General features: G+C 42.5%; 1 protein-coding gene across 1 annotated transcript in view; it reads left to right on the forward strand.

Annotated features, from left to right (window-relative positions):
* POU6F2 (POU class 6 homeobox 2) overlaps positions 1–25,350 on the forward strand; it is a 527,063-nt gene that overhangs the window by 462,142 nt on the left and 39,571 nt on the right. Inside the window, exons 6-7 of the mRNA XM_069084552.1 lie at positions 2,667–2,819; positions 23,227–23,433. Of these exons, the coding sequence (XP_068940653.1) occupies positions 2,667–2,819; positions 23,227–23,433 (360 nt within the window). The remainder of the gene's footprint in view (positions 1–2,666; positions 2,820–23,226; positions 23,434–25,350) is intronic.

The raw sequence follows: 25,350 nt of genomic DNA on the forward strand, positions 1-25,350 counted from the left end.
CGAAAACTCCTGGCGTGGAAAATTGGCAGAACAGAGTGGATTGAATTGGTCTCCATGGAAAAATAGATTTTGGCAGCTGCAGCCTCCTGCTTTCAAGCATCCCTCTCTCATCCCTTTCCACTCTCCCACACACATGCCTCACCTGTTTTGGCGCTGCCCCTCCCGCCTCTTGTGGCTCCAGAGAAAAAGGAGAGAGAGAGACCAAGAGGGTAAAGTGGCAGCCAGATTACAGTGGGTCTCTTCTCCTTCAAGCTCTTCTTGGCTCTGAGTGAAGAGGGGCTCCCAATGCCTTCCTAACTTTAGCAGCCAAATGGGAGCAGCCCACCCCTATCCCTCCACCTCCCACCAGAACATACTCAAGGCAGATTTCTCATGCTCCTGATGCCTGTTCCCCCAAACGTTTCCTCATGGTCTGTATCATGAAATGGAGAATGAGATGCCTGTTCTCAAGAGAGGACTTTAAAAGCCCCAGGGGCTTAATAGGAATCCCCATCCCCTGCTGAGCTCCATTTTCTCTCCTCCTTCAAAAGCACCAAAGGAAAGCAATAGAGGCATCTGTGCCTGAACAGGCAGCCTGCCACAACCATTGGGAAGCAGTGAGAACTTGGAAATCAATCAATAAGCATTCATTAAACACTCACTGTGTGCCAGCACCATGATAAGCTCTGAGGGTACAAAGAAGCAACAAAAATAGTAACTGCTCTCATGGAGCTTATATTTTAATGAAGCAGACAAAAGGTATGAATCAGAATATCCGAGATGCTTCAGTTCACCTGATACTTATATGGTGCTTAGGGGTTTGTGAAGCAATATGCACATTATCTCATTTGATCCTTAAAACACCCTGAGAGGTAGGTACTGTTAGTACTCCCATTTTACAGATGTAGAAACTGAGGCTGAGAAACATTAAGTGACTTTCCCAAGGTCACTCTCTCCAAGGCAGAATTTGATCTCAGGTGTTCCTGATTCCTTCAGATGGAGCACTCGGTCCATTGTGCTACTTATGGATCATTTCAGAGCGAAAGCATCAGCATGTGGGTGGTGCAGGAATGGCTTTCTGGGGAGGGTGGCACTCCAGCTGTGTCTTACAATAAAATCAGAGATTTGAAGAGTTGTTGTTTGGGAGGGAGAGTGTTCCAGATATGGGGAACAGCCTGGCAAAGGCATAGAGATGGGAAATGAAATATTTAAGTAACAGCAAATCGGCCAGCATGGCTGCATCATGGAGTGAATGGAAGAGGGAAGAACAAAGAATATGGGAAAGGTAGGGAAAAGTTAGGTTTCAAATATCCTTACAACCCAAGCAGGGATCTTTAAATCTGGTCCTGGAGGTATTTGGGAGCCACTGGATTTTATTGAGTAAGGAGGGAAACTTGTCAGACCTAGGCTTTAGGAAGATCCCTTTGGCAGCTTGTGGAGAATGTGCAGATCATCAGCACAATTCTTACAAATTTGAAGAATCCATCTAGCTGACTTAATAAGTGAGGCTCTCCCTAAGGCGATTCTCAAGTGCCCAGTTTGAAAGACAGCTCTGAGGGCTCCTTCTAGGAATCTTCTTCACAAGAATCTCTTTTAGGAGCAAACCACAGTCTAGCTAGGACCTCAGCCCCTTGCTTCTTCTGGCATATTTTTTCACACCTTGGAATAAGCCTTCCTTGCCCAACCCCTCCCCCCAACACACACACAAACACCTCCTGTATAGCATGCCTGAAGTCAGTGGCAAGAAGCTCCCAGCAACTCTCAATCCATTTTCTAAAAGTCAAGCATGCGGAGTTGGCAGAGCATTTTGAAAGAAAGCATGCAGTCACATTCCCTAGGCAAGTGAGCAGTGTACCCCCCAAACACCAAATGATGCTCATGCCTGGGGCAACACTTCCTGGTGCAAGCAGAACCAGGATAGGAAAATCTAGTGAAATGCACCCTTGAATCAACTTAGTTACTCATGATTTGAAAATAATTCAGGAAAAAAAATAAAATAAATGCAGTTGAGGAAAGAGAATCAGTTACCTGAGTGACTAAAGGGAGAGAAGCTCAGAGCTGGAAGGGACCTCAGAGGGCGTCTAATCCAACCCTCAGGATTTGGGCTCCCACGTTCTTTGCACCAACAACTCTGACTGGGGAGGGAGCAGCAGAATAAATACTGTGTGGTGGTGTTGTCAGGGCTCATGGAGGGAGTTCAGGAGAGAGATTGGTCCCCTGGAAAGGTGAAAGAGAAGCAGAAGCCCTGGGAATGTAACAGAGCAGAGTCTTGGGGATTTCTTCCTAGGGTGAAGGAAAAAAGGTAGGGCACAAGCAGGCAACAGTCCCCTGGCCCCATCACCTCACGAACTAAGACCTTCTCATTCCCACTCATCATTAAACATGATCTCATGTCCTCCTAATCTTCTGCTCTACTGAAGAAAAACACACACTAAATTGTTGTGCCTTCTAAAATTCTCACCCTGGTACAAAGTTCCAGTGGCCCTGGGCTAGTTACACCTCAGCCAGATGAGGATCCTGCAGCCAGTCGGGTGTTTTCTTTTCAATCCTTCCAACCCAGCCAGGTCCTTTTACAGAAAGCTGCTCCTGCAGAGAGAGCGTGCAGGCTCTCTCCCGTAAGTGTTGTGTCCGTTTTCTCTTTCTGTAACCCTCAGGGGTTTTCACTGTAATCTTTTCTCTCTTTTCAGCTGGTTAATAACCCACTAGCAAGTCAGGCAGCGGCAGCAGCTGCGGCAGCAGCAGCAACCATGAGCTCCATAGCGAGCTCGCAGGCTTTTGGCAATGCTCTCTCCAGCCTTCAGGGGGTCACAGGCCAACTAGTTACTAATGCCCAAGGACAGGTGAGTGGGAGTTGGGAGAGGAGGAACTTTTCATGGCAGATGCATCTGGGAAAGGAAATGTTTGCTTTGGGTTTTTGTTTTGCATGATGATGGTATGGGATGACACATTTTGGAGGCAAATGAGCATTGTTTGCTAGCCACACCAAGAATGAAAGAAGGGTTGAAAAGTCATTTCTCTTTTAGAACCCAAAAGTTCCCTGCCCCCAGGCGGCTCTTCTACTATCTTCATGATCAATAAGGGAAACAACATGATGCAGTGCAGAGAGGGGCCCCTTTAGGGTCAGGAAGATCTGCACCCAAACCCTGCCTCTGCTGTATGCTGAGCTGTGTGACCATGGGCCAGGTACTTCTCTGCCCAGTGCCCTCAAGGAAATCTCTATGACTCTAGGTTACAGAAAAGTTGTTGGTCTGTATCCATGGAAGGCGACTCACTTCAAGAGATCCTCCACAGCTGAAATCACGTGTCCAGAGCAAAACCAACCAACCAACCAAACAAACAAAGGCACCCATGCCTCTGAAGTAATTGAAGAAGTAATATTTTAGTATAGAAATGTACATTAACACACGAAGGCTCTGGGATTTTGTCAGCTTTGGGAAGTCCTGGATTTGGAAAGCCTTCTACTTAATGCAGAACACAGCACATCTGGGACTAGGCAATTGCTTGAGGCAAAGAAAAAGTTAAATTATATTTGAAAGTGCCAAGCCTATGAGAAAGGGAAAGGAGGAGGGATAGCCAAGCCACCTGCCAGTAGGCTCTGCCCCATCGGTTTCTCTCATGTCCCTTCAACTGCTTCTGTTACTCTTTTATCATCATCAATTCCAGTCCATCTATGGGGGCCAATGATCATTTGTCATTAAGTTCATGTTGCTGTCCATTTCACAGCAATAGAAAGCTCACAGATCATGATAACAAATGCATTAATGAGGCTTCCTAATCATGGAGTTTATCATCCTGATAAACCAACATGCCACAGCATGAGCCTATATTCAAGCTATCAGACATTTCCCCTGGGATGAGATGACCAAAGTCAGATGTCGATATTCTTGGTGAGACCACTGCAGTCCTCTGCTCTTCATGCTGACATGATGAAGCCCAAAGGGTGAAGTCCCTTCTTTAGGAAACTATTTTCTGCCATAGACTTTTGCTCACCTAAAAGCTTACTTAGTGCATTCTGGGGCAAAGGGGATCCTGCTGCCTCCAACTTTGTTTTTATTATACATGAGGAGTAAACAAAGATGCAATCGTAGCTAAAATGTCCGCATAGAAGGCCCAAGGAAAAAATGCTGACCTTGTTCTATTTCCTGGGTGGGTGCAGAATTGTTCTATCAGTACCCAGAGGGTTGAACGATGGAGCTTGTCAAAGAGAGCCCTTATCTAATGAATCATCTTATCTCAGGGGCGCACCACACATATTAAAGGGGGATTGTATGAACACTGTGCCCTCTACAATAACCTCTCAATGTCTACTTTAACCCTTGTTTCAATCCCTTTTCATCAAGGGATCATTTTATGCAGCCAGCTTTAAATGGTGCCTCTCAAAAGCCTATTAAGATTTCTGGAGGGATGGGGGATTGGGATGGAAGAAAAGTTGGTTATAATGGCCATAAGTCATAGTCAGATCAGTTCCATCTCAAAAACGGGTTTCTTGATATCTGTGCCCCAGAAACAGACCAAACCCGCCTCTTCTTTTCTCCTGGGATGCGCTGGGCTCTTTTTAAGATGCAAATTGGAAGAGAAACCCTCTTCTCTCATCGGTTTACCCATCTGGTTTTTCTGTTCAAATGTTCATGTAGGAAGAGCTTCCATCCCTCACTACTCTGTCATTTACAATGATTCTATGCTCAAAAAAAAATACATAAAGAGTCATCTGGGCTTTACTTTGCTGGTGGAAAAATATCCAGGAATGCCACAGGTTGTAAAGGCAGCAGGAGGGAAGATCCCTTTCCTGCTCAAGGGCTAATGTTGGCACCATTTGTTATCTGCACAGATCTCCTCTGCTACCTCTCTGGGGAAGAACTCCTCTGTTTGGTTAACTTTTCAAGAGAATATTGTCCACTGGTTCTTAAAGTGATTGTGAATAAATTCTGACTTCATTTAAGTCAATTTAGAATGACCAGACTGAGTGGGATTGAGTTATGCTGGTTTACTGGAGAAGTGTTTATATAAAGATATGTACATGGCCCCCCATAAATGTTTCTTTGATGGCTTCAAAATAAGCATTGAAGCATCAGGGTGTAGAGCACAGGATAATAGCTGAAAACCTACTATCTTTTATTTGTGGGTCACTCCTCTCACAAAAAGAGTCAAAGACTAGAGGTTCATTACCTTCCAACTCTTCCATTTTCTAATAGGTCAAAGTGAGGCAGCACTTTGGAATAGAAGGCAGGCAACATTTGAGTCAGGACAACCTAATCATAGAATTCCATTTTAAGAGCCAGGAGGGACTTCTGAGAAAATCTAGGTTCTGAGCCTGAGGCCCTGTTTTTTTTTCCTAGTATTTTGGTAACTTTATTTTAATATTTGTGTTTTCTTTGAAATTCTATTTATTTTATTCATCTAACAACCTTATTCTCAGAAGGGGGTCCCTAAGACTCACCAGACTGCCAAGGAGTCCAAATCTTGTTATAGTGTCTAGTCCAAACCTCTCGTTTTGCAGATGAGGAAACCAAAATCCAACAAAGTTAAGGGAGTTCTGAAAGGCCACAGAAGTGGTAGGTTAAAGAGCCTTGCATTTTAATTCCCAACATAAGCCAGGCACATTGGAAGCCTCAATCTTGCCTTGTTCTCACAGCACTTAGTTCTACATTCTGAGGTTAAGCAGAAAATAGTCCAAACCCAGATCCTCTGAATCCAAGCCCAGCATACTTTCAACTGTACTGCACATTCAATGCCCTGGACACCTACTAGTTAGGTGAGCATGAGCACTTCCCAGAACCTCTCTGGGCCCCAGGCATCTACCGAGGACTATTAATTATTGACAGGTCATTATTGGCATTAGTGGAAAGAGCTGGTGCACCCGGAGTTTCCCAAAGAATGGACTTCCTGCATGCAGCAGCACTGCCTGCCTCACACTCCCAAGAATAAAAGAAGAAAGCTTTCCAGACCCAGGTTAAATGCTTCCCTCTCCCTGGCAGGCCCTATTATGATGTCAGCTTAAGCCTAAACTGCAGCTATATGTGCTCATGAAGCTAAAAGAGCCACTAACTTCCCAAACCTCTGAGCTCATACTACAGAGAAGGGAAGTCATCCTTCCTTTTGATTCTTCTTAGCTGACAATTTAGAAGACTTTGTTGCCATGACCAGTCCTCACCAGAAGGTTTTGAACTCAACAATCCATTAGTGTAATGCACATGATCAAGGTCTGCAAGGTTTGGTAGGACCATAAATTAAGAACTGGAAGAGACCTCAGAGGTCAGTTGGGAAAGCCCTCTCAATTTACAGGTGAGGAAACTGAGGTCCAGGTAGACAAAGCCCAACATCACACGGATCAAAATCAGTATCGATCTGAGTCATTGTTAAAAGTGTAAATAGTGAAACAGATTAATTTGCCACTAGTGAAAAGGAAGTTAAAGAAATTATTAGGAGCTATTTTTCCCAATCATATGCCAAGAATTCTGAAAATCTAAGCAAAGTGAACACACATTTACAATTGTATAAAATGCCCAGATTAACAGAAGAGGAAACAGAATACTTTAATAATAATTCCATTTTAGAAAAAGAAATTGAACAAATCGTCAATGAACTTCCTAAGGGAAAAAAAAGCACCAAATCAGATGGATTCACAAGTGAATTCTACCAAATGTTTAACAAGCAATTAATTCCAGTGCTATATAAACTATTTGGAAAACAAGAAAAGAAATGAAAACAAATTCCTTAACGGAGCTGATACTTAAACCAGGAAGAGCAAAAACAGAGAAAAAAAATGCTACACCAATTTCTCTAATGAATATTGAGTCAAAATTTTTAAATAAAATACTAGCAAAAGGAACAATGTAAATAATGACAATATACATTGACATCTTGATTAAATACAGCTACTAGTACCCTCCCTCCTTATATTAGTCTTTGTTTATTTTTATATGCCCTGTCTTCAGTTTGTTCGTATTTATATTTTACATGTTGTTTTCCATTTGAATCACATTCAATTTTTTGTTTCTTTGGTGTCCCAAAGAAAATTAGTCTCTTGTTTTCATTTCAAAAACTTAAAAAATAATCAAGGAAGCACCATTAATTTCTATTAGCTTAAAAGTGTCAGAGTCAGGGCATGTCTCTGGGAGGTCATCATTGTAGATGGTTCCCAATTACAATTTTTTTCCTCCTTAAATCTAAAGATAAGGTTAGATTTCGCCAGGTGCTCTGAGTCCCTGCAGTGGTCTATTCTCCTGGGGTTATGTGTGTTAAGACAGGGATCCCCAAAGAGCCCCCGTTTTCTTGTGACACAAAAGCCCTCCACCTGAGGACGAATGCAAGTCTTGCTCTATAGTCATCCATTCAATTGTGCCCATCTTTGGAGCTTTTTAATCCATAATTAGCTGTCAGACCCAAATAGAGAGAGAATCCTTGTTGATTCTCCCCTCCCCCACCCCATCTCATATAATAGCAGGGCCTCCTTTGGTCCTCATTATCCTGGTGAGTCACCGTTTGCCTTCTGAGATGCTTGACGTTAAATGGTGCTAATGACGCCTGATGGCTGGGCTGCTCCTAACAAGGCTCTTGGCTAGAGCAGCAATGAGAGTGATTACAATGGAGATAGATTGGCTGGGATGGTTTGCTTTGTAGTGTCTCAGCTGCTGACACTCAGCGACATAATCAGGTCACAGAGCTGGTCAGAGCCATCAGCAAGAGCCCTCGCCGGAACCCTCATTATAAAGGTGTATTATTCAGCCCCAGACCTTCCCCCCACAACCAAAGGCCCTTCCCCCACCCCACCACCTTTCCCTTTCCATCTTTTCTCTGTCTCTTTTAATGGAGAGGAACTGAAACCACTTTCTGAAATTCAAGGGTTAATCAAATCAAATCTATTAAGTAAAAGAAAGAGCCTTATTAAAATGAATGAAGAGAAAACAGCTCCTTAATTCTCTTCCAGCCTTCACCCCCCCAACTCTCTCTGTCTGTCTCTGTCTCTGTCTCTGTCTCTCTCTTCTCTGTCTCTGTCTCTCTCTGTCTCTCTCTCTCTCTCTGTCTCTCTCTCTCTCTCTCTCTCTGTCTCTCTCTCTCTCTCTCTGTCTCTCTCTCTCTTTCTCTCTCTCTCTCTCTGTCTCTCTCTCTGTCTCTCTCTGTCTGTCTCTCTCCCTCTCTCTGTCTCTCTCTCTGTCTCTCTCTCTCTCTCTCTGTCTCTCTCTCTCACACACACACACACACACATACACACCCACACACACTGAGATCTAGTATTTTTTTCCTTGAACACTGGTCCTTGTCCAAATTTGTTTTCTTTACTTTACCATGAGAGGGAGAGGCCTCTGGTGCTTTACTGCGCAGGGATTCTGGACACCTCCCTTCCTGCTTAGGAGGCAGAAGAGTATTACCATTTGCACCTAAGTGACACAGTTCCAAATTGGACAGTAAGCATTCTTTCACTGCTCTGCTCCAGCCCCAAGATGGGGCCTTGTCAGATACTCCCACTTTGCTGGGTTCTCGGTCATTTACTATATGCCCTTTATGGGCTGAGAACCCTGCTCTCTGTTGGAGCCCCAAAGAGAAAAATGGAGCAAGCAGCTAGGTGGCATGGGAAGCAGAGTGCTGGACTTGGAATCAGGAAGATGAGCCTCACCCTAGGCTTGGGGGTAAGGTTTCATTGCCTTCCACTGATGCAGATAGCAGCTCTTCCATAATGTACTCTTGGAGCATTGCCTGGAATTGAAGGAAGCGCCAATGACTTGGTCAAGATGCTACCACCAGCATGTGTCAGAGGCAAGACTTGAACCCAGCTCTCCTTGACTCTAAGCCTGGCCCCTCAGAGATATTGTGCTGGCAGTTATTTTTATTAATCTTGTTGATATTCAGGGGGTGACTCCCCTTGGAGAAAGCACTTTTGACGTCCAACTTTTCAGGAGGTTAGTGTCTCTCCCAGTGGGGTGCTCTCTTGCCAAGACCAGTGGGATCTCAAGCCCTTTCCACTGTGAGCACTGTGGGCAAAACACTCTCCCTGTCTGGGCCTCACCAGTAAAACAGGCCAGATGATGCCTGCCCTCTCTTTAACTCAGAGCTCAAGCAAGGATCCAAGGAGGCAGTATAGGTGGAAACCCAACATATTGTTCAGATGTGAACTCGTTGACAGGAGGTCAGAGGAGCCCCTAAATCCAAAGGAGGGAGCACTTAAAACCCTGGATGGCCTCCCCAGCTTCTGCTTCCCTGTACCAAAGATCTAGCCCTCATGTGGCCAGCGTGAGCCAGGAAACAAATCTAAACCCCCAGGGCTGTGGACTTTCATTGGTTGTCATTCAGTGGTGTCAGATTCTTCATGACTCCATGGATCATAGCATGCCATGTCAACACTGTCAATGGGCTTTTCTTAGCAAAGATGCTAGAGTGGTTTGCCATTGTCTTCTCTAGTGGATTGAGGCAAAAAGAGTTCAATGACTTGCCCAAGGTCACACAACTAGTAAGTGTCTAAGGCTGGATTTGAATTCAGATCTTCCTGACTCCAGGTCCACTCTCTATCCACTTTGTCACCTAACTGAAATCCTTTCAAGCCAAAATTACAACCACTCTCCAACATATCTTATGGAATCATAGATTTAGAGTTGGGAGGGACCTTTGAGGTCACTGAATCCCAATCCTTCATTTTATAGATGACGAAACTGAGGCTCAGGTTGGTTAAGTGATTTATCCAGGGTCACCCTGCTAGAGTCTGAGACAGAGTTCAAAACCAGGCCTTTTCTGACTTTAAATCTGACACTCTATCCACGATGCTAACTAACTAACCAACTTTTCCACAAAGTTGACAATTCCCAAAGAGTTACGGACTGTGTCAACCTAGTCCTTCCCTTGGTAGAGTCAAAGTTGTAGTTTGCAGTTAGCAAACCTGAGTTTCAATACTATCTCTGATTCATACAACCTGGGAGACCTTGGACAAGTCACAACCTCCTTTGGCTTCAGTTTCCTCATCTATAAAGTGGGGGGCTGGGCACGATAATCTTTGAGGTCCCTTTAAGCTCTCAACCTATGACTCCTCTAGGAGCTACCCTTATTGAACAAGATTGGCCAAAGACCAGGATCCCAAGTTAGTAGGATTCTTTTCTTATCTTCATGATGAGTTTTCTGAGTGATCATGAAGTCCCCCAAAAAAACTATTTGTTTATGACCCAATTTATCCATCTGGAAAATGGAGACTGGTTCCACTGGGGATGACTGAATTCATGTCTCTAGTCATACTAAAATCCTTCTGTCCATTATCTCCATGATGAGAGGGAAAGTGAATACAGAAAGTGACAAAAGCTACCCATACAATGACATGGTCTTTAGAGTGTTCTCCACTGCATTTCCTATGACCCAAGGTAAGTCTGGAGGTATCAGAACATGAAGTGACCAGGAATGAGAAAGGGGGAGAGAAGCAGGCCAGAGAAAGAGGGAGATGGGAGACTTCTTAGGGAACAAAGGAGAGGCCCCAGGTGCAAGCTAAATCATAAAGGGAGGAGATAAAGCTTTGCATGGCCTGATTGAATCTTTTTTTCATAGACACAATTCCAGGGTTTCAGGGGTAGGGAACCTTCAGCCTCGAGGGCATGTGGCCCTGTAGGTCCTCAAATGCAAGGGCCACACACATCACAAAGCACCTGAGCCAGAAGCAGTCTCTGAGCTCAGAGCTCTTTTCACTGGATGGAAAATATATAATATTATATCCATCACCTTGTTTTCAGATAAGGAAATAATCATTTGACAAAAATTTATTAAATGACTATCATGTTCTGAGCACTGTTTTAAATGATTAAGATTTTAAAAAGAAGTTAAATAATCCCTGCCCTTAAGGAACTTAGATAGTAAGGGAACGAGAGCAACTTGGCCAGCACCCCTCCTCCTGCCCCGATCCCCTTCCAGCCTGCTGATTTGCTATACTTTTCTCCAGTACTATAGAGATGTCAAGAAATATACACTTCTTCCTGATATGCTCACTCTGTAAGCCTCCCAACTATCCCCTAGCTGCTGAAGCACCACCTCTGCGTATTGGAAGGCATTAAACTAGCTTAAATCTCTTGGGTGTCATGAAAACCCCACTTTAATCAATACTTTAGGAAAAATGGCCCACAGCCATCCAGCATCACTGGAAGAATATCAAGATTAAAATCAAGTCATATTGTATGGCCATGAGGCATGGAATGCCATGGGCTCCAAGGAATGGGCATCTCCCAAAGGGCAAGGGGTATAAGCAGGCTGGGACATGTTACTAATGATAAATTATGCAAGAGAAACTATGTAAAGGATTTTATCGGAGGGCTGGGTGACCAGAGAGTTATGTAGTGAGAGCAAAGGAGGACCTGGGCTCCACTCCATATCAGGAGTTCTAGAGGAAGACTCCAACATGGAGGTTGTAAAGTGGAATCTGGACAAGAGTCATGCAGGAGGAAAAGACATGAATGAATGACAAGCTTCAGTGTTGGACCAAGTGCCAACACTGATGAGATCTTGGGTCTTAGTTGTAGAACTGGAAGGAACTTTAGATCTTATGACTAAAGTTGGAAAGAGCCCCAGAGGCCACGGAGCACAAGCTCTAACAATCTGCGATGGAGAAACTGAGGCTTGTAGGGGGAAGAAGCGACTCACCCAGGTCACATAGACAATAGTGACATTGTCAGGACTCCAGCCCAGTTCCTCCCAGATTGCATCAAAGCAAAAGAAGGTGGAAAAATATTTCCTTTCCTGATTCCCCCAGATGCTTCTGTCTCCCTCTCGAAATGACCTTCCTTATTCTTTTAATATATCTTTTATATACATACACATGCATGCATGCATACATACATATGTGTATATATGTATATGTGTGTGCATAGTGTTTTCCCTAACAGAATGTAAGCTCCTTGAGGGAAGGAACTATTTCATTTTTGTCTTTGCACCAATAGAACCTAGCACCATGCTCAATATAGAGAAGGTATCTAATCGATGCTTACCAACTGATTGATGGAAAGCTGGCTACCTGGACCACCCTCACCTGGACCTGGCCTGGCCTGCCTCTATCCCCATGCCCTCTTATACTTAAGTTGGCTGGCTCCACCCAGGACAGTGGAAAGACTTCAAAGCTGAATACTGCTGCTTTCAGACAGACACCAGCAAACCCACAATCCTCTACTGGGAAGAAACAACCAATCAATCAGCAAGTATTTCTGAAGCATTTACTCTTCAGTAGGCACTAACAAGTCCACCCTTTTCAAAACATCTTCCAGGTCCCTCAGTGGCCAGTGAGCTTTTTCTTTATGTAATATGGTGTATTTTTTTAAATGACAGGACAGGAAAAAAGATATTCCAACAACAAGTATTTATTAAGCACCTACTCTGTGCCAAGCACTGGTCAGAGCTGGGGATACTAAGCAAGGTAGAAGCAGTTCTAAGCATCATCGAGCTTGTGGTCCAAAGGCGGACACAGCATGTAAATAAGTGAATACAAGAGACCTACAGAGTGGAGGGGAAGGCGCCAGCTGCTGGGGGGCCTGGAAAGGCCTCCCAAAGAAGGGGAGATGGGAGCTAAGTCTTTAAGAAAACCAAGGAAGCTAAGAGGCAGAGGTGAAGGAGTAGAGCATTCCAAACATCAGGGAGCATTCCAAGCAAAGGTTTGGAGGTAAGAGATGGAGGATTGTGCAGAAGTAACACTTAGTTACTATGTGCACCTTCTTTGCTTCACAAACCTAAAACTTTTCAAATCTCCTTCAGATCCCTACCCCAGGCAGGAGCCATACATACCCTCCATGTGCTGAGAAAAGGCCCAAAAATGCCCCGGAAGGGGTTGGGAGGGACTTATTTTGAATTCCTGTAGAATTTAGGAGCTGTGTTTCCCAGAGAAGCTTTCATGATTTGGGGGAGGGTGTCCCACTCCCTTCATTCTCTTCTGTAACATTTTCTGTCTCTCCCTTTCCGTTGACTTCCTCCTCTCTGCCTTCAAACAGGCAAAGGCTTCTTCTTATCCCCGCTGACATTCTTTGGCCTCTTTTTTCAACACCAAAGTCTTCAGACATGTTTCCTCTACTTGCTGCCAGCTGAGTCTCTTATTGACTCTTCCAAGTCAGATTTGGGGCTCCATCATACCCTCCAAGGTCTCCCAGGAGCTCTTAAGCTACAGGACTCTGGAAACTGAAGACATTCCTTGTGTACTTTTGGTTTAAAAAGCAATTTCTGCTATTACAAAGAGTCAAAATTCCATCGTCACAATAGGGAGCATTTATATAGCACTTACTGTGTGCGCTTTACAATTATCTCACCTAGTCCTCACAGCAACCTTGGCAGTAGGTGATGTAATTATCTCCTTTTTACAGATGAGGAAACTGAGGCAAACAGAGGTTAAAGTGACTTGTCCAGGATCATACAGCTAGTAAGTGCCTGAGGCTAGATTTGAACTCAGTTCTTCCTGACTCTGGCCCCAGCATTCTATCCATTGTATCACCTAGCTTCCGCCTTTGGGGGAAAAGAGCAAAAGTAGCAACTATTATTATCATGCCTCCTGGGTTTTGTTTCCAAAGGTCATGTGGGAATTATGCCCACTCAGTTCAATAAGCATTTATTGAGCAACTACAATGTGCACTTACTTTGAGCACCTTCTATGTTCCAAGCACTGTGCTGAGTAGAGTTACAAGGACGAAAATAAAATAGTCCCTGCCCTCAAGGAGCTTACATGTGTACAAGGAAATACAAAGACATTGAGGGGAGAGCTCCCAAACAGAAGGTCAGAATGCCTCTTATTGGGGATGGGCCATGATCAGAGCTGAATGAAGGAAAGCTCAGGTGAGGGGGAAGGAGGGCAAGTACACCAGGAAGAGGGCACAGCCAATGCAAAGATGTGGATGTGGGAGATTTATATTTATTTGGGCACAGACCAAAGTAAGGTACAGAATAGGTGCCCAGCCTTCAAAGTAAGCCTTGCGTTTTTGTAATCTTTTGGAATTTAAAACAAATATCCTTTTTTTTTTCATCATGGGTGCACTTTCATCCTTCTCTAACCCAACAGAAGTAATAATAATGAGGAGGAGGAGGAGGAGGAGCAGGGGAAAAGGGAGGAGGAGACAGCACAGCCAGTGGAGAGAAGGCTGACCTTTTAGTGGGGAACACCTGGATTCAATCTAGCCAACTGTGTGACTGTGGGCAAGTCACTAAAACTCTCAGTGTCCAAGCAACTCTGAAAATGAAGTTCTAGAGCCATTCATGGAGAAGGTTCATTCCCAAATGATAATAATAATAGCTGACATGTGTATAGTACTTTAAGCTTTGAAAAATATTTTATATAAATTATCTCATACAAGTATCATTTGTGATAAGAAAAGTGAAAAAATAAATGTAAAAACTTTTTTCTACTATGTTGTAGCCTGAGTGAAACCAAGCAAAATAATCCTGAAAATGTATCCTTTCTGCAGCCCCAACCCAGATCTTAACATGCAAGAAATCCCAAGGCCTCAGCTAAGTTTAAACAGTCCAGTTCTCTGCTAACTCTGCCTTCTCTCCTAGCTAAATCAGGATTTGCACAGGGCATACAGTCCTTTTTTAGGAAAGTTAAGAAACATTTTTTTAATCTTGGGAAATGGTCAGATGTGGATTAAGTTAAATGTTCAAGTGCCTAAATAGGCCCTCAGTCCTCTAGCCTAAGTCTCAGCCACCCTAGCTCACCCATCTCTTTCATGCCAGAAATGACTGATTTCTTCTGGCCCCAAAGTAAAAATGTCCCTAGTGAAACTACCCTTTTAAAAAATGCTCTGAAGGTGAAAAAATCCAAAGCTTGTACTTTTTGGAGGGAGAGGGGGATTTAAATCTTGCTGTCCAAACTGGAGAGTCCAGAAACCCTTGTTTTAGTATATTTCTGTTTTTCATGCCCCTGGACTGTGTCAACTCTCCCCCAATAGATCATCCCTCAATATCCCACCAAATGAACATCGAAGGAGGGGAAAATGTCATATGAAAGCAAAGGGCGCAGGTGAACTGGAAGACTGCATCCCACCTTCTTAACTATGATCTTTCAAAAATTAAAAAACCTATATGATGGTCATGGATAAGAGCAGATTGCTCATCTAGAGAAAATAGTGGTGTGATTTTTGTGGGGAAAAGTCATCAGCATAATTCTAATGAGTTATGGTCTTTGTTGTGAGAAATGAGAAATCCTGTGGTCTCACCCTAAAGAACATTAAAAAAAAAAAAGTAGTCCTGGCAGGAAATTGAAAAAGTAATATATGGCAGAGGGAGAGGAGCAACTTTTCTCCTGATGGAGTAGCTTGATAAATATTGTTTGCAAGTATCAAAGTACATTTAATTTTGCCAAGACAATGGATAGCCTCTTCAGAAAGTGCATTCTGATCATCTCAGACTTGTGAAACTGATGGTAATAAACAGGTGATTTGTTCATTCTTTCCTCTCCCTTCCCTACTGCCTGGCTTTGAGGTTTGCGTGGAGGGGGTTGCATGCTCTTTGTTGTTTTATTTTATTTTATTTTATTCTTTGCTTTTGCTTTCATTTGAATTTGGATTTAAGGCTTGAATGCTCGCTGGCTGTAAAGCTTTCTTGGAGAGCTGCTGTCCATTTTCATGACAAAGTCGCCATCAGTATTAAGACTTTGGAGACCGAGGACTCTGCTGCTTGGTTTCGCTTTCTCTTGGGGAGGATTATGAAATGAACGATTCGTAAGGGGTCCAGAGGCTTCATTGAGACAAGCCCCTAAAGCTTCCAGGGATGGTGGCGGTGTCGTGCCGAAGGCGCTCTCCCAAGCAATAAATAACTGTAATCTGATTTGCTCCCTTAATCTGGCATCAACAGGCAGTTGCAGACATACTCCCCAAATTCGGGGTATTTTTAGCTGGCATTAAAATGGAAAGTCTCAGACCAAGCCAAGTGAAGGCTTACAAAGTTTCCAGAGTCTTTCTATAAAGATGATGGCTTCACTCCAGTTGTGGTTCTTTTAAAGGGTAAAAATCCAATGTGAGTGTTAGCCATTCCACAGTGTTGGCAGCTATGGACAAGGTAAAAAGTGCTCTCCTCCAGTTCAGAGTCAAAATAAATAGGGGACAAAGCAGCAAAGGCAGGGCAGGGGCCTATGAGTTGAAGAATTACTTGTACTCTGCTCAGTCTTTATGTATATTCAAATCCAACCTTGTTTCCTAGTAGCCAGACATATCTTCCTGTTGCACAAAGATAATGGAAAAACGCTCAAAAAATACATTGGCCAGAGAGAGACTGATAATTAGAGAGAATGATAAATAGAAATTATCTTATTTCATAATTACCGAATGAGATAAAATACTTTGAAATCTTAAAATCTATTTAAACTATCATTGGGGAAAAACTGAAGAGTGATAGATTTTTATCCAGCTCTGACTCTGACTCTAAAACTGGCTTCTCTACCTTTGCTTCATGTTCCAGTCCATCTTCCATAAAGCTGTCACAATAAATTTCCTTTTCTTATCCTTTAATCGTCGGGGAATGGCTCTTATTCGATTCAATGAAGTCAGAACCATAGCTAGGATAAGGCAACTGGAGTTTTTCCCAAAGTATCACATTCAGAGCATCCTGAAAGTACAGTCCTTCAGTAGCAGATAAAAAGAACTTAGAACCTAGTTAGTAAGGAAAATTCATTAAAAGAGGAAGCTCTGTGACCCTATTCTCCTACCTCCCAGGCCTCCTTTTCCCCATTAATAAAATGAGGGGATTGTAGGAGAAAGGTTCTGAGATCCCTTCCTATTCTGGATCTATGAATCTATGAGGTCTTAATTCCAACAAAATAATTTAAAAATAAGTAATAACACTAACAGCAATAACAATAACATTTATATATCCCTCTAAGGTTTGCAAAGTACTTTTTAAATACTACCTCATTTGATCCTCTCACCAATCTTTTGGTAGTTATTATTACCCCCATTTTATAGATGAAGAAACTAAGGCAGACAGAGGTTAAGTGTATTGCCCAGGGTCCCACAGCTAGTAAGTGTCTGAGGCAGAATTTGAACTCAGATCTTCCTAACTCCAGGCCAGGCACTCTATTCATTTTACCATCTGGTTATGTATGTATCTATGTGTGTATCTTGCATAGCATTTAGGGAAATGCTTCACTGTCCATGTTTTCTTGTAGCTCTGTCTCTTGTTCACACTGTTTAAAATTGGTATGTAAGGTCTGAACACTTAAAAGTTTTAAATGCAATATACACTACAGCTTAAATGCATAGTTCAAATGCAACAGAAACTATAGTTTTGTGCTTTGTTAGAGAACTGCTGTCCATTTTCCTGATTGACCCAGCTGCAGCAAAACAGTGACTATAAGTGAACAGTGTTTACAGTGTCTTGGGAATTCCTTATTTTCTTGGTTTTTATCTCATTTGCTGTCATTTTGTTTCTCTGAGGCTTTCTGCTTCCTTGTGGGTTAGTTGCACCTCTTAGGAGAAGATTAATTAGGTGGCTTAATTACTCCAAAGTTCAGACTCTCCAGGATTCCGGGTGTTCTCTAGAAACTCTAATGTGCTTGGGTGCAATATTCTGTTGGTGCGAGTCATGAAATTCCACAGTCTTCACAAAACTAAAGCAACAGGTCATCGATAGGACCGTGGAGAGGTGTGTGGGGAGGAGGGGGGAGGACAGTCTGAAGATATTGCTGATGAGCCAGAATAAACTATATTATCAGAGAAAAGGAGACAGGCTGGCCATGTACTAAGTGTAGAATGACCAGTGGTCAGCCCACAACCAAATAAAAAGCATGAGAAGGTTGCTGGCTCATGAATGAGTCCCCTATACAAGATTAAGGAGAAGATAGTGTGGAGCACTATGCTGAATGCTAGGCATACAATGATGCAAGACAGCGCGGTGCCTCCCTGCAAGGAGGTCACAACCTAATGGGAAACGGGGAGAAAGAGGAGCATCAGACTTGGGCAAACTACAATCAGGACCAAGAAGAGATTCAAAGCACTGTTAGTGTGAGGAGTTGGAAGGTGACACCTTTCAGCAGGGAGGATTAGGGAAACTTATGCTCAAGGAAGCCTTCACCTGCACCGTAAAGGTAGGACAGGGTTGCACCAAATAGAGAGAAGGTTCTACACGTGGCTGGATTCCACACGTGCGTGGAAACCGGAGAAGTCAGGATGAGATTGGAACAAGAAATTATGTGAAGAGAAATAGATTGAAAAGGTCGGCTGGAGCTGGGTTATAAGAGGGCACTCAATGTCAGACTTCTGAGTTAAGCGTTTTAGCCTTCTGGAGCAGTAAGGAGAGACAAAGGGGAGAGATGCTGTAGCAGTCCCATCAACAGCAGCTAATTGGGTAGAGGAAATAAGGAAGGGAGATAGAAGTGGCAACGATGGGTCTGAGGTTTCAAAACACATTTAAAATGAGCAGAAACAGAGACATTTAGATGTGGGCAAGTGGAGGGGCATAAACCGATGAGCCCACTTTTGGCACATTGTGTCCAGCAGGATTTTGAAAATGTTCAACTAGAGCTTGGAGAGCAGTTAGGACTATATAAATAGATCTGGTGCCATCTGCATAGAAGAGATTGTTGAAGTCATGTGAGTGGATGAGTTCAACAAAAGAGAATGTGTAGAAAGAGGAGAAGGCCCAGGATAAAGCATTTGGGAAGCAATAATAACCAAGCCCTGGCAGATGTAAGCATCTAATTGCACTGTTCTGAGTTCTCAGTGGACTTTTCAGAGCCAAAAAGAGTGCTCAGTAGGGAGAAGACAATGGTCTCTGTGTCTGGATACAAAAATGATTGTTGACAACTGGGAAGTGCTTATGCGTGGGAGGAAGAATGACAGGATTTATGTCAATAGAACCAAACATCTTATTTTAAAGTTAAGGAAATTGAATCCTAGAGGAATTAAATTATTGGTGTAGGGGATTGACTGAGTTCCCTAATAAACTTGGTGAGTTTGTAGGTACTGAGCCTTTAGTTGAGACTTGGTGTCTCATCAATTGAGAATAAGTTGATTGGCTTGGGTTGTTATGGATCAACAATTCTGGATAATAGCTTGGCTCAAGGACTGTTGCAGATCTAAACTACTCCTTTGTGCTGGCCTATACAATGGGAAACTTTCTCAAAGTCAGACTTTTTGACCTTCTTTCCCTTTTTGGAAGTTAGATCAGAGGTCCATGTAATGAAGCATTTACCTTGATCTGGGGGGGGGGGGCGCACGGATCAGGATGAAGGTGCCCCACCTCAAGAGCCAATAATGGCAACTTTGACACTCATGGAAGCTGCAATCACTCTCACCCACATGATTCAACTCTCATTCCTAGACTCCAAGTTCTGCATCCTAGATTTCAAAAGAGAGAGAAAGGTGCATCACTAGACAGTATCTATTTTGGGAATGTCTTCATAGCAACCCCAAGTTTGTTCATTCCCAGACACAGCCTACTAAAGAGAACAGAAATTCTTGAGTAGAGAGATCCTTTTGGGGAAAAGAAAAGCACTCACTAACATGGCCCCAAGAGATAAAAGAGTGAAAAGGGATCGACCAATGTCAGAGAGGGGGAGGGAGAGCAAAGAGCGTGTACTTTGGTCCTCTGTTTCTACCATAAGCTCTTTGGATAGTACAGTTCTAGTGGTAAGGGGGATGGTTCTCAAAAAAACACAAGATTATTTTCTTTCTGGGGTGAATCCAAGCCTTCAGGACTGAACAGTAAGGTTTTCTACCTGTGTTGTTCTCTTGGATTAAATTGAAAACCACCAGAATGTCAATGGGTTGACTATTAGGTGTCTTCAAATTTGTTTCCGTGATGGGGATAGTTCAAACCCCAGAGTGGTGCTATAAATCTAAAGAATCTAGAGAAGGTGGTTCTCACCAGAGAGGGGGGAAAAGTATAAAAGTATATTAATTGTTTATGAGCTACTTAGTTAGTCCTGAACTTTATGAAAATCACTCCAGTGCCTAAATGGAAGATGGATTGGAGTGAGGCAGGCAGACCTTCCCTCCCCAGGAGCTATTGCAATAATCCAAATGTGAGATCATAAGGGCCTGCACTAGGGTGGGGGAAGTGTTAGAAGAAAGAAGGGGGCATATGCAAGAGATGCTGCAGAGGAGAAATTAACAACCCTTGGCGCCATATTAGATACTGAGGAGTCAAAGATGATTCCTAGGTTGGGAACCTAAGGAATTGGGAGGATGATATTCATCATACGTCATTATTTGAGGTTATATATTCTATTTAATTTGACTTTTACTGAGTACCTACTGTGTACAAAGAACATATAAGATAGCCATTAACTTGATATTTTCAATTCATTTCACAATCATGTCACATGACAAAAGACTAAACCCAAGTAAATAAAACTAAGGCCCTTGCACAAGGAATTTGTCATATCAAACCATTGAGGACAATTAATATGGCTGCTCGCTTAACTTTAATATCAGGATAAATCTCATGCAGATTTTATATCTTGCCCCAGTGCTTCAGGAGGCTGCCTTTAAAAATATCTTTTTTTTCTCTTTTTAGTATAGACTTTAAAAAAAAAAATCCTTGACTGGTAACACAATGAGACAATGTGCCATCCCCCACATTGTAAAAATAGATTACGATACATCTTTTTTTTTCAATTATGTTTTCTCACACATAATGTGGCTGGTTTGGGTTTAGTTTATTCCAGGGACATGATAGTTGTCTCCTTCAGGGATTTATTGACAACTGCTCGGAACAGGGTCATCCTTTCTGGCTTCTCTTCATCAATGAACTGGAGACTAATTTGGGTCTAGTACAGATGATCACTGTGGCCGCTGGATTGTATGTTATGTGGAAAGCTTGTCAGTTTCCCTGAGCTGTGAAATTATTCCTGAGGATGGTTTCTGCAAATGGACTGAATAATAGGGGGGCCTATAGAAGTCTTATATAAGCTAATGGATCTCACATAGCCCCTTTAAGATTACCATTATTCAACCTGTATCATGCCAGTAAGATGTACTCAATACCTTCTCCTTTACAATTTAACAATAAAGGAGGGGTCATTATTCATGACTTTTTCCAGTTCTTTGCAAAACTGTTATTATTCATGAGTCAAAAAATCAGAAGGTCATGGATTTTTCAGCTCTAATTTAAATAGCTATGAAACTATGACCCTAATGTGTCTTGGAATTTGTAGGGCAACAAATGCATCTAATGAAAGAAGGAAGTGGGAAAGTGGTTGACATGAAGCAAAAGATATATTTTTATTGTATTCAAACATCACTGGTTAATCAAGGAACCTATAATCATTTTAACATCATTTTGCATCATTGCCATCAATTACATAATTACATTTGGAGCTCAATTCAAGATGTATGACTTCAAGCAAGTCCCTTGACCTCCTTGGGCCTCAGTTTCCTCCTCCTTAAGGTGAGAAGGTTGAACTGGATACCCTCAGGTCCCTTCCAGCTCTATATATGAGATGCTATGAAACCATCCTTGGCTCCACTGACCTTTCCTCTGATTGTCCTGCAGTTTCTCTAACAATTACGAGGTCCCTGTCCTTGGCAGATACTTATGTAGTGCTCCTCCTCTGATTTTGGTGTTTTCAGTGGTTTTAGAGAAACTTTTTAACAGTTAATAAGGAAATAGCTATTTTTAAGATTCTCAAATCCATACAAGCCATTTCTTTGTTGACACAGTAGTTGGTAAAGTCTACCACTCAACCTGCCAACAGAAAGTCAACAACTCATCAGGGCAGTTTGATGCAGGCATTAACACCTCCTAGATCCTTGCCTTGTGTGGGGTTCTGTCCATGTGCATGATTACAGAATTGTCAGAGACAGAAGGAACCTTAGAGTTTGCATTGTGTTACATTGGATTGGATTGGAATGGATTGGATGAGGGATGATGCAGAGGACAGATAGTAAATAAGCTTGCCTGGCAAATCTGTCACTCTCTATCCCTTCCTTACTCCCAAACTCTGATGACAACTCAGCTCTTCCATCACCAGCCGATGATCCTGTTCACACTTTCCATCTAGTTCATCACAGTGAACATAGCAGAACACCAGCAGGTCCTAGAAAGCCCATCGAGGAAAATAGTTTGCTCATGAAATAATAGTATTCTCTTGCCCTCCCTGGCATCAGCATCATGCTTGAAGCTGTCAAGAGTAATGAGTAGCATTTCACATTAACCCAAGGAACACAGTGAGCTCAGGCTGAACATATTATACCAAGAAGACAAAGCCGTCAGTGAATAAAGTGAGTGAAGTGACTGAGTTTGGCAGGATCTGAGAGGAAGGAGAAAGGGTGATTGGCCTTTCCTTTTCACATGGTATTACTCATCACCAGCTCCTTGGGCAATCAAGTTCTATGAGCCCTTTGATCAAGAATGGAGGGACAGCTACTGGTGTTAACAAATGCCTCCAGATGAAAAGCGCTGAGGTTACACAAATATTTGGGAGAGAATTATGCCTGCTGATAGATTGAAAGACAGGAGAAAGGAGCTGATTTGCAGTGTTGGCTGGGATATCATCTTGAAGAACCTTGCAAAAAATGAGATGTCAATTTGACATCTGTAATCACATTCTCTGAAGCACAGCTTAACAGCCCAGCAGAAACTGTTGTTGGGCGGGGGTCATCAAACAATGTGTCTGTATGTCCTAAGCTGCCAGGATGCAAGTGGAGAGCTTGCTAGGGACAGCTGTATATTGATAGTGACTACATTCAAGGCAACATATTGGACCGATCTGAAGATTCCTTGGTGCTCCAGGACTCTCCATTCCTGTGGCTTCCTTGACTCTCCCTCTCATCATAGTAACTGATGATATTCTCATTTCCATGTGGAAGCCACTTAAATTGTGTTCTTATTGCAAATCTTATGGATATGGAAGAGAGCAAAAGCTATATTATTGTGGGGTTTGGAGAGGGTGGATTATTGGTCTGGTCAAGACCTATGATTTCATCAATCAAAAGTAATCCAGCATTAACTTTGGATAAATCATTGGAATGAAGGATTAAGGAAAGTCAGTGAGAGAAAACAAATAGCCTATTTATTGTTATATTATCTTATTACGTCATGCTATATAATCTTATCTTATCCCTTTACTCAGAAACCAGTGATATTTCTACTATATTACACTTTCAATCTCTCTGAACCTCAATTTCTTACTCTGTAAATTGAGAATTATAATGGTTCCTACCTCACAACATTGTTATGAGAATAAAATGAAATAATGTTTGTAAAGGGCTTTGCAAACCATAAAGTCATAGAAACGTGCTCTATTGTTATAATCTTGAGATATACTTGTAGACCTCCAACCATGCTAGCTTCTCACTCATCCTTTCTTGTTCCTTGCAGATTATTGGAACCATCCCTCTGATGCCTAATCCAGTGCCATCCAGCCAAGCTGCAGGAGGAGCACAGGGCCTCCAGGTGCAGCCAATTACCCCCCAGCTATTGACGAATGCCCAGGGTCAGATCATTGCCACGGTCATCGGGAATCAAATCCTGCCTGTGATCAACACGCAGGGAATCACACTCTCCCCAATAAAGCCAGGCCAACAGGTAAATAATCTATTAAACAAAGTATGAATTATTCCTGCACCTTCTGAACATAAAGAATTCTTGGAGTTTGTTGTGAGATACCTCTCCTTTACCTTTATTTGGTTTCAGTCAATTAAAGGTATTTGTAAATTACAGAACAAATATCAGTCCCATTGCCTATCATTTGAAAAATCAAGTAGTCTCATTTTCCCCTCTTATTGAAGACAAGTGTACTTGCACATGGGTAGTGTGTGTGTTTGAGAGAGAGAGAGAGAGACAGAAACAGAGACCAAGAGAGGAGAGAGAAGAAAAATGGAAGGAGATGAAGAAGGAGAGAAAGGAAGGAAGGAAGGAAGGAAGGAAGAAAGAAAGAAAGAAAGAAAGAAAGAAAGAAAGAAAGAAAGAAAGAAAGAAAGAAAGAAAGAAAGAAAGAAAGAAAGAAAGAAAGAAAGAAAGAAGAAAGAAAGAAAGAAGGAAAGAAGGAAAGAAAGAAAGAAAAACGAAAGAAAGAGAGAGAGAAAGAGAGAGAGAAAGGGAGAAAGGAAGAAAGGAAGGAAGAAAGAAAGAGAGAGAGAGAGAAAGGAAGGAAGGAAGGAAGGAAGGAAGGAAGGAAGGAAGGAAGGAAGGAAGGAAGGAAGGAAGGAAGGAAGGAAGGAAGGAAGGAAGGAAGGAAGAAAAAGAAAGAGAGAAACAAAGATTCTGTGGGAGAGAAAGATGAACTTTATAAGACAGCAACAAGGGCAATGGATTAGACCTACAGGATTTAACATCCCAAAATAAGGAATGATAGCACCTTTTCTTCTCTGCCTTGGTAAGACCACATCTGGATTCTCGTATTCAGTTCTGGTCACCACAGTGTAGGAAGGACTTGAATAAGCTGGATAATGTCCAAAGAAAGATAGTCAGGGACAAGAACCCTGAGTCTATGTCATTTGAGGATCAATAGAAAGAAATTGTGAAGTTTAGTCTGAAGAAGTAAAGATTCCACGGGCCATGGAGAGGGACATCAGAGCTATCTCCAATTGTCCATAGGGCTACCACCTGGGAAAGGGATTCATTTTGCTCCAGGCCCTGGAGGATAAGAAGTAATGGAGGATGGAGGGAGGAAGTCACAGAGGATTGATGTCAAGAAAAGTTTCCTGAAAATTAGAACTTTCTAAAAAACCAAGTGGGTTTCCTTGGAATGGAATGGCTTCCAACCTTAGGTCTTCAAGAAACAAACATGTAACATCCTATCAAGTGTATTGTAAACACCTGTATAGCATAGTGGGTAGCATGGTGGATGTGGAGTCAGGAAGATCTGAGTTCAAATCCAGTCACAGACACTAACCCTCCAAGTCTAACCCTCTGACTCTGTGTGATATTGGGCAAGTCCCTTTACCTCTCTCAGCCTCAGCTACCCTTATCTGTAAAATGGAAAAATTAATATTGTATTTACCCAAGAGTAATGATCAAATGATATTACGTATTTAAATCACTGTACAAACATTGTCAACAAACATTGACTATTAGCTACTATTAGAAGGGATTCTTTTTCAGGTACATGTTGCCCTAGATGGTCACTGAGAGCCCCTCTGACTTTTGGCAGTTCAATCATCAAAGTGATTTCCTCAAAACACTTAATTTGGGAGATATTTTTCTTTTGATCCCTTTTACAAAAGGGGTAGGAGGAAATCCAGGCCAGCTGCTCATCCATCATCTCCAAAGGGAGGGTGAGAAAGTGAAGACTGGGAGAGAAAAGCTCATCCTGATTCAAGACTGGCTGATCCCTCCTAGACAACAAAGAATTAAACATATTTTTAAAAATCAACAAAACTAACCATCGTATCAACCACGTCTAGCATTAATGAAGTGTTCTCCAGCCTCTGCAAAGAAGAGAAGGACATTCTCATCCCTCTTCTTTGGGGACTGGCTTCTTCGTGATCTCTTCCTCTTCTT

Source organism: Petaurus breviceps, unplaced genomic scaffold, assembly GCF_028583685.1.
Source record: "Petaurus breviceps papuanus isolate PSGF00001 unplaced genomic scaffold, PetGlider_PUasm1.0 174, whole genome shotgun sequence".
In the NCBI taxonomy this organism is placed as follows: Eukaryota; Metazoa; Chordata; class Mammalia; order Diprotodontia; family Petauridae; genus Petaurus; species Petaurus breviceps.